The sequence below is a fragment of the Corythoichthys intestinalis genome, chromosome 3, assembly GCF_030265065.1.
Source record: "Corythoichthys intestinalis isolate RoL2023-P3 chromosome 3, ASM3026506v1, whole genome shotgun sequence".
In the NCBI taxonomy this organism is placed as follows: Eukaryota; Metazoa; Chordata; class Actinopteri; order Syngnathiformes; family Syngnathidae; genus Corythoichthys; species Corythoichthys intestinalis.
The window spans coordinates 25,389,824-25,404,901 of record NC_080397.1 but is presented as its reverse complement, the minus strand read 5'-3'; the positions used below and the strand labels follow the sequence as shown (position 1 = coordinate 25,404,901).

Sequence of the window (15,078 nt, the reverse complement as noted above, 5' to 3'; positions counted from 1 at the left end):
TTTTTTTACACCGTTGTGTAAATCTGCCTCGGTAGCAATGCTCGCCTACTACGACTCACCTACCTGTTGTGTTCCTAGGTAAACCTGCTGACAACACATCCCGATTGGTCACCATCTCTCTTCTTGGATCATTTGACAAAGAAAATTTGTTCAATGGAGTGGTTCCATTTGTCCTGTGTCGGACTCAAACAAGCCCCTGCAGCAGACGCCATCTGTAGGCCTTGGGGTGGACCCTGAAAAAGTGCCTAGAAAATGAGTTTCGTTCCACTTTCTGGGCACTACTTTTTCAATGCATTTTTTGATAGATAATACCCTTCTGAACTTTGGGTTAAAAGTTCACCCAACGTTTCCCTGCACCAATTTTGTCAAAAGCCAGGAATATATACATAGGGAAATAACAAAAAACGAAAATCTGGTGCTGCCATTTCTGGGTGTAAAATGTCTTACATTAAATTTGGCAACACAAAATCTTTCTCAAATGTCATACATACATGTACCTAATATCAGAAACAAGTATTGGTGGTTTAGTATACTCATATGTGAATTTAGATCATTAAATGTAGCAAATCTGTGCAAAAAAAATCACTTCAACTAGAGGTGACACCAGCACATGAAGCACATATGTTACATTTATCTAAAAGCTTATGTTTTATATATGAAAACAATTCACAACCTACTATGTAATGAAAGGTACACAAGAAGCAGCACACATTGGCCAAAAATGGCTGAAAATCCTACCATGCACCTCAAAACTGGAACAAGGCAAAATGGACCGGATGAAAATAAATGCATTAAGAGCCCAGATAATTGTAACAAAGAGTATTTATTAAAGTGTCAGATTATGTCACATCATGTCATTTACACCCCCACCCCTGCCTCACACAAAAATATATATATATATTTACATATATCAAATGTGCATTCACAATAAAATTTGGCAGTCAAATTGAACAAAGGTCTATGTTTTGGGAAAAGGCAATACAGACATTTTTTTTGTTTTAAAAGGGTTAAAATGGAGAGTACCATCTTGATAATGAATCAAAACTTAGGACAGATTTTACATGGTGGGTGATTACTCATCAATATCACTATCATCAGTGTCATTATCCCATGTGCCTCTTTCTGTTTCCTTTGAAATATTTTCACAGTTCTGGCAGTGGCATAAATCTGTACAAGACATTTTTGCAGACAAGCATGAACATCTTTCAGTCTCACACTTGCTTATCTTGCAACCACAGTGGACTACCTGTAGCACACTATCTGGGGCATGATTTCTAGTCATCCATTTTACTGTTAATTCACCATCCTCAATGTCCCATCCATTGCCAATTGGGGAAGGGGCACACATCATACCAGTCAGAGAATGTTGCATTACTGCTGCTTGGTAGTTTGCCCTTTTGCTGTGTTGGAAGAGAGCATCACTTGTTGGAGGAATGGACAGTTCTGGCAAAGCTGACGATGCCATACAGAATGCCTTGTATCTTGCATAGTTGACATTTTTGGCAGTTGACTGGCCATATAGATGGCACATATATTTGCTCAATGCCTCAAATGTAGACTGGTCAAGGTTAAAACTACTACCCAGATATGTAAACGCAGTCAGGTATTCTACTTGCTGACAAGCAAGAGAAAATGTCTTTGTTTTGCCCTTGCCATGAAAGGCCCTGGTCGAGTCACAACCTGTGAATGTATGGATGCCAAAGAGGGCTGAACAAACACTTGGGCCCAGAGCTGGTTTTCCAACCTGATGTTGTGCTACCCATTTTTTCAGTGTCACTTTCTTGGCTTACCTCAGTAGATTCGGTAGCTGATGTACCCGATGACTGAGGTATCCTGTCTAAAAGTTTGTCTGTTGTTGATAATGTCTCAAAAAAAAAAAAAAAAAAACATTTCAGACATGTTGCGCTGGAAAGGGGTGTGAAAAACCAACTGGAGGAAATCGCGCTTCAATCTTCTTTTCAGCAAAACCTACCTGAAACAAAGGGAAAGATGAGCACAAGACACACATATTCACATCACACACACCCACATTCACTCTTGCACTTATATTTCTCATTCACACAAATACACCAAAGAGAACAAAATTAAACATTCTCTCAAAGCCTTTTTTATTAGAGACTAAATTTATATAAAAATTTTTTTAGTATGAAGATTTATATATTACCTGTAGTCTGAAGCATCAAGATCCTCATGGCTTCTTCACGGTGTTCACGAACAACCTTTTTAGCTTGTCCATTCTGAGCACTTCTTTGTCAACGATAATCCTTTGACGGACCACTTGTTCACTAAAGAGTTTGTAGCTCTCAGCATAGGGTTGTCTGAAACACACACATACTTTGGATGTGCAAAGAGTAACGCTTTCAATGCTTTGGCTAAAGGCAAGCAGAATACAAGTGGCATGTTGTTGACCAATGCTTTACCTTTGAAATGTGTAATTTTAGCAAAGTGTCAGTGGAATAGTGCAATGTAATAACTCATAGTTCTTCGTCCCTCGTTGCAGTTTCTGCTGCTGTTGACTTGGTTAGGAACCTGGTGTAATCTCGGTAACAGGATTTATGGTATCGCACCTCCATTGCAACACAGTCTTTGTCTTTGATATGTTGAAGGATTGAAGAGTCTTTCTTCATCTCTGCTGCCTGCAGCAACCGGCCTTTACACAAAAAAGAATTATAATAAGTCACATCACCGCTTTTCACAGTATATGCACATCACGGATTTAAAAGTAAAGGGTTTGTTGAGGTTGGTGGGGAGTGGGGGGTGTAGCTGTGATCTATTATTGTGAGGGGCACAGCTAACCCGAGTTTGGTAACCACTGCTGGATTCACTCGATAAATCATTCAGCTGCTCGCGCGTTTACTAAACTATAGCCTTAAAAATTAACAACAAATTATTTTCAGTCCATTAATAAATATTGGTCATATTGTAAATAAAAATGGGCGCGTGTGTGTGAGGCACATACCTGCCGACAATGTCTCTGCTTTGGCGAGATGATCCCGCTGCCGTTTGCCTTCCGATCCCATACGAGCATACTTTGACACTTTTTTACAAATGATGCAGATGGCTGGAAGGACAGGGCCAGCAGAAGCGATGGGCAAACCTGAACGGGAACGAATTTTTTTCTGAGAGTTTCAGACGCTTCTGCAACTTCGCTAGTACTCGCAGGGGGGTCAGAATGGCTCGCGGCTGCAGATGGCTCTCCCCCAGCACGTGCGAATTTTTTCTCAGCCTTTAACACTTTCTGTTTATCAGTAAAACGCCGGTAGCATGTAGTGTGGAATCCAGCGTCGCCAGGAATATTTTCAAAATCCATATCCACGCAATGTTTGTATATTCCTGCAAGATCTTTGTTAGCGCCGTGAAGACAAAGCCACTTTTTAAAGCAGGTTCTCTACGTGTCCCACTGTTGAAAAGTGAAGTCCAAGACGTCCTCATTCTTCACGGAAAAAAGATGCATGTAGCATCGTTTATTTCCCACTTTCTGCGCTTTTTAAAAACTTTTTTCTCCATTCGCTTGTCTTCGCTCTCCGATGTTGTAGTCGCCATTTTTGATATCTGGTTGTTATGGTGAGGAGAAAGCGGCTACCTGATTGGCTCATGTGACCAAAATCACACCACTCCCGACCTAATGGCACTACGCGAACACCAGAGATCAATGCGCCTCAACGCAAAATACTCCCGGGGTTTCAACACCGTGAACAAAAAATTGACACGTTTTCAGAGGGTGAACTCCACGGATTCTTACTTAGAACTAATAAATCTGTTTTATGAAGAAGAAATTATTTAGTGCCCCTGGTAGCGGAGCGAAACTGAACGAAAAGGTAGGTGACCTGACGGCCTACTGGGTCTGCCCTTCTCGTCGATGAACTGCGGGCTTTTAACTTGTGAAAATGCAAGAACTTTAATGCACATATTTATTCTGCCTGGCTATTTAACTATGGCCAGTGACGTATTTTTTTAACCACTTTGACAAAGAAACGTTTCATTGTAATGTTGAATTTATTTATTCTATTATTATTTTTAATTTATAATATTCTTATTTGCACTAATGTAGACTTTAGACTGTCAATTCAAATAGTGTTGGAAAAGTTGCAATACCTAAAATAGAAATGCAAGAACTGTAAAGTACATATTTATACACGTTTATTTACCTAAGGCCACTGGATGTTTTTTAACTGCTTTGAAAAATACAGGTTTTGTTGTGATCTTGTATTTATATAGTATATAGCTTTTTATAATGTATTATGTATTATAATATTTGCTGCCCCCTGCCAGAGTGTGGGCCATTTTGTACTAAAATGATTTTAAACTGTCAGTTCAAATACTGTGTTGGAGACTAGTACTTGCAATACTTAAAATGGAAATGCAAGAACTTTAAAGCACATATTTATCCTGTCTGGCAATTTACCCAAGGCCAGTAAATAGTGTTTTAAACTGCTTTGACAAAGACACGTTTATTGTGATCTTGTATTTGTGTATTACTTATAATTATATAATATTTGCTGCCACCGTCAGAGGGTGGGCCTTGTTTGCACTAATTTAAAGATTTTAAACTGTCAATTCAAATATCGTATTGGAGAAATTGCATTACTTGAAATAAATCTATTGCAACTTATCAGTCCCAGTTCTTGTCTACAACACTGTCCAAAAATTGTCAATGCATATTCCAAATAGAATAACAAAATTAAGTCACCTGACTTTGTAATTATTACACCTGTTTATTATGAAGACCTGAAGTAAACAACAAGCAGTTACAGTTTGTCAAGAAGTTGTTCAAGTCATGTTTTGGTATTCATATTTTATTGACTTTTCATAACAACACTTGGGATTGTGTTTGTAAGAGCAGAGCAAACTGAAGTTTCAGCGTGCACTCTTCGCCTTTCCAACCTCTCATAACGCTCCGATGTGGTGCGCTTGACCTCAGAATAACCCAAGAAGAGATATGGTGACCAATCGGGATGTGCTGTCAGCATTTCATATGCAGGTTTTCCTAGTAACACAACAGGTAGGTGAGGAGGAGTAGGTTAGCATTGCTACCGAGGCAGATTTACACAACAGTAAAGAAAAAAACAAAAAACGTATTGAAACCAAAACGGATAAATCGTTCAACTTACAAGAGTAGAGATGAGGGGAATACACTCTCATTCCAGCAGAAATATGATCATAAGAAATGCTTTTCCGACGAACCGCTGCAATCCAGCCATCCGTCGTACCTTCGTGATCTGATATTTGGTCCTCCATGCAGGAAAACGGTGAAAAGTGAGTCCATTTTTCCTAACCCCTTTTTTTGTCGTAGGAGACGCTGTTGCACCCGGTAACGCAACAATAAGCACCCATATTTTCTTTCTAAAACACCGAAAGAGTTAGCTTAGCACTACCACACGTTACAATCCGCATTGACTCTGCCGGCCCGGAAGTGAATTATATTGCCAGCATGGAGGCGGGTCCAAACAATGACGTAGTACGTCCCATTCCCTATTAAATGCTGTGATGTTTTTTTATTGTTTTTATATATATTACTATTTTCATTTGACTACAACCAGGAATGACACAAGAGCCTATAAAAAGGTGTTTAATGTCTGACCGCTTGTGTTGCCTCATGATTCACGAAAAATATGCTTTGTTTAGCATTTTAATGCATCCCAGGCTTTAATGCATCGTGATGCATTGCCGAATCGAACCGAATCGAATCGTGGCCCTCTTAATCGAATCGAATCGAATCGTGGCCCTCCGAATCGTAATCGAATCGAATCGTGAGGGCAGTGCCGATGCACACCTCTAGCAGAAAGTCACCCCAAATGAACAGAATGTGACCAATCATAAATAAATACAGTAGGGGTGTGACAAAATATCGAAATGGTGATATATCGTGATACTTTGTATCCCCAAAGGTTATCGATATGCTCCTGCCAAGAATCGAGATATCGTTTTAAAAAGGTGTCATTGTCTAAAAAAAAATAAATAAAGAGGAACTAGCAAGTTGCTACCAAAATCTTCCACCATAATAGTGTCTCAGTTAACTCGGTAAGGCTGTATTGATGGTGCTTGAAGCCCAATCAATTTAGACTAGAAACATTCGTTCAATCTAAACCAGAGCATTCTGTTCAATTTTCAGGGCATTTACACGTCACTTGCTGTCCATTTTAGGGCATTTACAGGTCATGTCCTGTTGAGTTTGAGTCATTGCCTATTCATTTGGGTGATTCCCAGGTCACTTCCTGTTATGTAACTGAAAATAAACAGGAACTGACCCATGAAATACCCCAAAATTAACAGGAAGTAACTGAAAATCAACAGGTAAATGACTTTAACTGGCCCAAAATTACCTCATTGCCCGGTATTGGCTGCCACTGACGGCCATAGACGTTCAATCCGTTTGAATCCGTTTGAAGTGGAAGGGATGGCAGCGAATTCATTCATTCGCTGCCACCCTCCCAGTTCAAATGGATTGGACGTCTACTAGTGATAAACTCATTCGAGTTCACAGCAGAAGCTTGTTTTTCTGTTTATGATTGAAGAATGATTTCCTGACCAATGTATCTAGTGCTGCAACTATTAATCGATTAAATCGAGTATTCATTCATTCATTAGAGAAAAATATTCGAATTCGATTTTGTTGCTTCGAGTATTCGTTCAATTAAAGTGGTGTTGTAATGGTTTATTTTGAAAGTGTTTGCATTTAGTTTTATCGATTAGGGTGGATACACTGCCCTCTGGTCTGCCTCTTTTCACATGGCTGAATCCAATTGCTCCCTGTTAAGACCAACGTAAGCTAAGTTTTTGTTTGAGCTCATGTTTTTTAATGCATTCATAATTTAGTTTATAGGTATATTCAGCCATTTTTTTGTGGGAATATGTGTGTGAACCATTTGTTAAGAGCAATGTCAAAAAACTATTAGCATTTTAGGCATTTTATAGCATTTAAGTTAGCGAAAGTTAGCCAATTGTTTGTTTGTTGTACATAGATCCTCATTTAAAAAAAAAAAAAAAAAAAAACTAGGGCTGTCAAAAGATTTAAATGTTAATCGAGTTAATTACAGCTTAAAAATTAATCGCAATTAATCGCAATTCAAACCACCTATTAAATATGCCATATTTTTCTGTAAATTATTGTTGGAATGGAAAGATAAGACACAAGACGGATATATACATTCAACATACTGTGCATAAGTACTGTATTTGTTTATTATAAGAATAAATCAGCAAGATGGTATTAACATTATTAACATTCTGTTAAAGTGATCCATGGATAGAAAGACTTGTAGTTCTTAAAAGATAAATATTAGTATACTATAAGTTATAGAAATTTTATATTAAAACCCCTCTTAATGTTTTCGTTTTAATAAAAAATTTGTAAAATTTTCAATCAAAAAATAAACTAGTAGGCCGCCATTGTTGACGTCAATAATTACACAATGGTTCATGGCTCAAGGGTGCTGAAGCCTATAAAATCAGTTGCACCCAAGCGCCAGCAGAGACAAAACTCCAAAAAACACAATTAACAAGTGGACATTTCACTCTGCTGTCATTTAATATGTTTGAGCGGGGCATGTGCGTTAATTGCATCAAATATTTTAACGTGATTAATTTAAAAAATCAATTACCGCCCGTTAACGTGATACTTTTGACAGCCCTAATAAAAACATTTGAGGCTCAGCTGAGGTATTTTAATTTTTCATGTTCCTTATTCGATAACTTGATTATTCGTACTAACTAGTCCATCAATTAATCGACTACTAAAATATTAGATAGCTGCAGCATTAAATGTATCGATAATCGTTGTATCGCCATATCGTCAGATCGTTATCATGAGCTTTGTATCGCAAATCGTTTCGTATCATGAGGTACCAAGAGGTTCCCACTCCTAAAATACAGTGTCCTTGAGTGTTTTGAAAAAGCTTGAAATAAAGTGTATTATTATTAAGTATTGACACTAAATGTACAGCAAGTGAACCACAATCAACAGGAAATTACCACAAAATCAACAGGAAGTGACCAGGAATCAATAGCAAGTAATCTTTGAATGCTCCCAAATCAACAGGGTGTGGTTTAAAATGCAGGAAATAAAATACCCCGGGAATGCCTCAAAATCAATAGATATTCAAATAGAAATGGTCCCAAAATCGGCAGGATTTGTCCCGAAATGAACAGCAAGGCTGTGTTCCAATCACAGTTGGAGTTGCCCTCGCTCACTTTCCCTAAGCACTTGCATTGACGTCACACGGAGGCCACTTGGAGGGCGGAGGGAAAGTGGACGGAGGGGGAGGGAAAGACGTGAATGGAACACACCTGCCCTCGTTCACTCACAGGCCAAACAATCATGGATCGACGACATGTTGTTGAGGTGACTCTATACTGCAAATTCCAAATTAGTGGCGCCTCCATAAATTCTTCGTTCGGGTGGCCAAATGGGGCCACTTAAAACCTTGGGGTGGCACACCAAAAAATAAAAGCCATAATTTCAGGTTTTCACTATGTTTTAGTTATAAACAGGCCAGTAGAAAACTGTCAGAAAGACTTCAGGACACGCCTACTGATGTACTTTGGTTGATTGTGTTACATTGTATATTGTATTTTGTAAACTATTCTATTGTGTTACTGTGCATCGTCCATAATGGTCCAGTCAACATTTTGAGTTCCGCAGCTACTACAATCTGACATTATACTAGCAAGTGGGGTGGCCAACAAATTCATTGGGGGGAGCCGTGGCCAGGCCTGGCTACCATTATTCCAAATCACACAAAATATACAGCGACTCATGTCAACCTGGGAACTATCAGAATTATTAATTTTGTATGAAATTTGATTGGAGTGGAGTGGTGGTTGGGTGGTGTATGCGGTGGCCATAGTGGCCGGAGCCGCGTCTCCTTGTACCAGGTACAGATGCGCTGCGCACACCTGACCCCCCCTCACGGCGAATACCCTCCCTCCCCAGGCTGGCTGGGTGGGGGTCATGGCCCTGGGTTGGCGCGGTGTCTCCGCTCGTCTGCGTGGCTGTCGCGTGTTTGGCGGGGCTCACGTGCGGCTGGATGTGATTGGGCGCGCTCGGGTGGAGGGTCCCGGGACTGGCAGTGTGGCGGCTTAGGGTCGGTTGCCAACGGGCTTACACTCACAAAGGATTCACACGATTACTGGATTCTAGATCACTAAGCTGATTGGTGTACACTCTACCCCTCCCAATCATTTAGCTTATAGACTTCCCCATCCCCTTCTTTCCCAGGTCAGCAGGCCCCCCACATGGTGTAAACTGGAAATACATCAAGCTGACGATAGCACCAACATATTAATAGTTAGTGTAGGCGTTCAATGTATTTTTTGTTGTTGTTTGTGTTTCTTTTCTTTTTTTTTCTTGTGTTTCCTTTCTTCGGTCTTCTGTTTCGTATCAAATTTTATTTGGACAATTCAATATTTATTCTTTATAATTTGTAGACAGATTTGTTGTTCAAATACATTTAACCTATTTGAAGTTTCTCCCGACGCCATTTGATTGAGAGACCATTTCTTTCATTAAAAGCAAGATAGAAAAGGCAAGCAAAATAGAAACATCAATGACAAAGTTGTCAGTTTTTTCCTTTTTAATGACAAAAGTGAAAGTCAATAAAAACTTTCCTTTTTGTTTATTAATTTATTTCTCTTTATATTTGTTTATTCATGGGTTTTTATATTTTTGCACTCCTCTGATTCCATACGTTCTGTCATAACTGCCACATACAGTCAAATTTTTTTATTTTTACTTTTTAACAACAATGATGAATTTTACACTTCGAAAGGCGGTTTGGTATAACATTCAAACATTGTGCTGGCAGCTTAACTCAATTTCTTCTTCTTTGGTGGTATAATATACAGCAGCCAACGGTGTTTGAGCTTCATTCTCTCCACTGCATGGACATATTTTCCGTGCACCACTGCAATGCATTGTGGGATATAGGGAGCTCTGAAGTGACCATCGTTGTTAACTCGATCACTAAGCCCTCAAAGCAGGGGTGTCCAAACTTTTTGCAAAGGGGGCCAGATTTGGTGTGGTAAAAATGTGGGGGTCCGACCTTGGCTGACATCCTTTACGTAGAACGATATATTCAAGCAAATTTTAGCAAGCCATTCAGTGTGTCACATTTGCTTTAATATTTTTTTAAATTAATAATTTCAACAATCTCGCAACTAGCCTTTGTGGTGTTCTCTTTTGATTCGGGCTCCTGCGAAATACTGCTGCTGTGAAATTAAACTAGCTTCAAGTTGCTTCAATTTCTCGCTGCGTTTCTTCCCTGTTATCTTGTCGTACATGTCAGCGTGTCTTGGTTGATAATATTGCCTCACATTGAACTCTTTAAAAACAGCAACTGTCTCTTTGCAAATGAGGCAGACACAGTTGTTGCGTATTTTAGTGAAGAAATAGTCCAATTTCCACCTATCCTCTAGGCGTTGGCCGTCGCAGTCAACATTTTTGTTGTTGATTGTCGCCATTTGAAAATTGGAAGTAAAAGGTCACACGGAGTAATGTTGCTTAGAGTCAGGGGTCGCGTTAACCGAATATTTTCTGTCGTTGACCGGTTTTTTACAACGGTGACGGAAAAAACTGAAGTCCATCTGTCATTTTGACAGGTTGCAATTAACACCCCAGACCACAGGGTGGCGAGTGAGCATATTAATTAGCTATTGTCTCTCTTGATGCATGACGTCGTTGGCCTTACTCGGAAAAATTTCAAGGCAACTGAGTGTCCGAAGTTTCTTTTTAAAAAAAAAAAATATATATATATATATATATATATATATATATATATATATATAATGGAATTATATAATATTTTATTATTATTAAATGTATTAGTATCATGGAAGGTCCCACTTGGGGGGGGTGTATATATATATATATATCCTGTATATACATAATATAATAAAAATATATATGGAAACACAGTACTGGCCTGCTTACTGTAATCCATGACTGCACTAATGTTAGTTACTTTATATTATAAAGTATTATTGTATTATTGTGTATATACATATAGTGACTGCATCAAGATAGTCATTTTAAAAAATTAAGTGGCGGGTAAACATAGATTATGACCGGATTTTTATGACCCTGTCAGTCAAAATGACACAACGAAAAAGTCTAGCGCAACCTCTGCTTAGAGTGCTGCTGCCTTTTAGTGGGTAAATGAGGAGCAGCATTTAGTGTGTAAGCTACTTCATATGCTGGTAGCAGTACTGCTGACCAATTTATTAAGTCTGTGTCTGGTCAGACATTATTGATTTTATGACGGTGGCTGGGGGCCGAATGAAATTTGACCACGGGCCGCATTTGGCCCCCGGGCTGGACTTTGGACATTCTTGCCTCAAATTGTCAATCTCACTTCGCTGTTTAGGGAAATGGAACAGCCCTTAAGATGGCGGCGGGGGTTCCCCAATGGGAGAGTGAGCAAGGGCACATAAAACCGTGATTGAAACGCAGCCCAAGTAACCTGTGAATGCCCCCAAATCAACAGGAAGTGATTTAAAATGCAGGAAATAACCTGGGAATGTCCCCAAATCAATAGAATTGACTCAATATCAACAGGAAGTTAAAGAAAGACTTGTCAAATAAAAATAGACTAATAGATTATGTTCAAACTCATAAGGAATCAACCTGCATCCAACTGATGGAAATAGATTTTTTGATACCATTTTATACTGTTCTTAATATGAATATTGATTTGGACTTCAATGCTGTATTTTATACAGTTCATCACGGAAGGCTACGCTTCCCACCTGTCCCAGCTGGAGCACAATCAGCGCTCGCGTCCGGCCAAGTCGGGCAGCGCCCGCGCGGTCCTGCGCAAGAGCAGCTTCGGCCTGGGTGCCAACAGCGACTTCCTGCGCAAACGCAACCACCTGCTGCGGACCATCTCCTCGCAACCCCCCGTGACCACGGCAACGGGCGGCGGCCACGGCCGCCCCGAGCGCACACAGAGCCAGTCGGACGGCGATCGCTCCGCGTCCCGCGCGCACGCTCAGGGAGCCGCGCAGCGCAGCATGAGCCTCGCGGCGGGATGCTGGGGACGCGGTGGACCCAAATGAGCCTTCCCTAGCCGAAAAAATTCGGGACCCCTGCCCTACTCCTATCGGGACGTGAAACGTCACGCTAATTGTAAAGCTTTAACCCTTTTTAGGGCACCCATTTCACTGATTGGCTGCCCCTGACGGTGATAGACGTCCAAACCATTTAGACTGGAAGGGGCCAATGAACATTACATATTCACGTTTTAACAGGGCAGTTATCATGTTTTTACTTTATACTATCATGTAAAACTGTGGTACTAGACCCATTGGCTGCCATTGACGGTGCTAGATTGGACGTCTAGTTCTGTCAATCGCACTTAAACATGAGCATTTACAGCCTGTCTGCCCTGTTTAATGAATTGGACGTCTATCACCGTCAAGGGCAGTGAATGAGTTGCAATTAAATGCAATTAAATTCAACCCCCACCCCAAAAAAAAAAAAAAAAAAGAAATCAACTTTAAAGTGTTCTTGGGGGCCTTAAGCAGTTTATTTCTGTATTGATTCTTTTTAAAATTGTGATTTTAATGACAATGTATTAATTTATAAATCTATTTATTTAAAAAGGCACTAAATCAAAGAATTTCTCCAAAATATTGGATTTTACTGTAGACAATCCCCACTTTAATCTGGCTGGATTATGAATTTTTTAACAATTTTCTTTTTTTTTTGGAATATCTCATTTTTACACGGACTGCTGTTTTCTGAAAAATATGAGACTTGAAAATAGGTATTTGCTGTTCTAGCGCTAAGGTTTCTTTCCACTTGACTCTTGCTCGTGTCATTGTATTTTTCCATTGTGCTCGTTTTGTTATGGAGGACCAGGAGTTCTAGAACACTTTTTCATTTCATGCTAGCAAGAGTGCCACAATGAAATAAAAGTTCATATTGAAATACATTGAAAAAGGTTCATACCGTCTTCCAAGAATATTGATTTTTGGGGGATTTTTTTTGTTTTTAACCTGCTTTTCTAGTTTTGACAACTTATTATTTGTATTTCCCAAAGAAAAAAATGTTGAAATACACAAAAGGAAATACTGTAAGTAAATGAATAGAAATACCAAGATGATGAATTATGAATATTTTAGTGGCACTTCATTATTTGTGTATTTATTCATTCAATTTTGGCACTCCTGGTCCTTCGTAGTCAGTTGCTCAGCTGGTGAATGTGCCAAAGTTCTCCAAGTTGGACGGCCAGAACGGTGTCCGTCCTTCCGTGCCAACCATGTTTGTACATTCTTTAAAGTGTGTATATATGCAGTGTCTTATAAAAAAGAGGACTGTTGTTGCGCACAAGTGCTTTGTGCTTCACTCCAAAGTGTCTTCTGTAATTCATTTCGACATGGATTCCACTGTTTGTTCTATAGCTGCGGACCCACTCGCTTTAAATGGATTGGACGTCTAACGCCGTCCATGGCTGACTATGAGTACATAGCAAATGCTTTGACGCTGATAAAATAAGCTAGTTTGACTTCATTTTACTTTCAACGCATTGACAACAGTCGATCATTTGCTCCCGCCATTGCCTCCCGCTTCAAATGGATTGGACGTCAGTCGCCGTCAATGGCAGCCAATGTGTTAAAAAGATTTTTTTTTCTTTTTATTATGGCAGTATATTTAAAAATAAAAGTGAAACTATTGCGTTCATTTTTTTAAAATTGTAATTAAAATTAGTAACCACTGCCCTGTCCCTACTAAAAAATGTTGAATATAATCTTTTTTGGGCCAGATTACCCAGCCGTAATTTCAATTTTTCATTCATTGCCAATTTCCTGTTCATGCAGTGGCAGTTTTAGGGGTGGGGGCACAGGGGCACTGGCCCCACCTCTAATTTGAATGGCCTCTGAAGTACCCCTGTTCCCATTTTAGCACAAAGCATGGCAATCGGCGAATCCTTATTTTCTGAAATGAGAATATGATTTCTACAGTAGGCCTGAAAATATATATAATGATATTTATGAATATATAATTTGAACAGCGTCATCGCGTAGTGTGGATGTGCAATATTCGCATCGAAAGGACGTGCAGTATTTTCTCTCCCTCCTGCTAAGCAGTGCGACCAAACTACATTGGTACCTCTACTTAAGAAATTAATTGCTTCTGGAAGTTGTTTCTTAACTTGAAAATTCTGTACTGTCGGTTTCAAGCCCCCCAAAATTATTTTTTTATAATGCATAAAAATGCATCAAAACATGTAACAAATACATGGTAAAATTAGATTATTGTGCAATAAACGTAAAATCTGAGTTGCGCATAATGTAAAAAATCATTCATCCATCATCTGCCGCTTAATCCACGAATTGGTTCGCGGGGTCAGCAGTTTTAACAGGGAGGCCCAGATTGTGACATGGTCTCTCCAGCATGTCCTGGGTCGTCCCCGGGGCCTCCCGCCGGTGGGAAATGCCCAGAACACCTCTCCAGGGAGGCGTCCAGGAGACATCCGAACCAAATGCCCGAGCCACCTCAACTGGCTCCTCTGGACGCGGAAGAGTAGCAGCTCAACACCGAGTCCTTCCCAGATGACCGAGCTTCTCACCCTATCTCTAAGGGAGAGCCCAGACACCCTGTGGAGGAAACTCATTTCGGCCGCTTTTATCTGTGAACTTGTCCTTTTGGGCACGACCCACAGTTTGTGACCATAGGTCAGGGTAGAAACGTAGATCAAATGGTAAATTGACAGCTTCGCCTTTCGGCTCAGCTCCTTCACCACTACGGACCAGTGCAGAGTCCGCATCACTGCGGACGCTTCACCGATCTGCCTGTCGATCTCCCGCTCCCTCCTACCCTCACTCATAAACAAGACCCCAAGATACTTGAACTCCTCCATTTGGGGCAGGATCTTATCCCCGACCTGGAGAGGGCACGCCACCCTTTTTCGACTAAGGATCATGGTCTCTGATTTGGAGGTACTGATCTTCATCCCAACCGCTTCACACTTGGCTGCGAACCGCTCCAGTGAGAGTTGGAGGTCACGGCTTGATGAGGCCAACAGCACCACAACATCTGCAAAAAACAGAGATGTAATGCTAAGGCCACCAAACCAGACC

At 40.2% G+C, this 15,078-nt stretch overlaps 1 protein-coding gene across 7 annotated transcripts in view; it reads left to right on the top strand.

Annotated features, from left to right (window-relative positions):
- The window catches only part of LOC130913793 (membrane-associated phosphatidylinositol transfer protein 2-like), an 89,580-nt gene extending 76,264 nt beyond the window's left edge, over positions 1-13,316 (top strand). For 5 of the 7 annotated variants that reach the window (XM_057832652.1, XM_057832654.1, XM_057832656.1 and 2 more), the window contains one exon: positions 11,716-13,316. In XM_057832652.1, the coding sequence (XP_057688635.1) occupies positions 11,716-12,051 (336 nt within the window). In that variant the 3' untranslated portion in view covers positions 12,052-13,316. Of the gene's footprint in view, positions 1-78; positions 8,238-11,715 lie in introns of those variants that run through there. The other 2 variants (XR_009062818.1, XM_057832655.1) reach the window with 2 other exon arrangements.
- Positions 13,317-15,078: the final 1,762 nt, after the last annotated feature.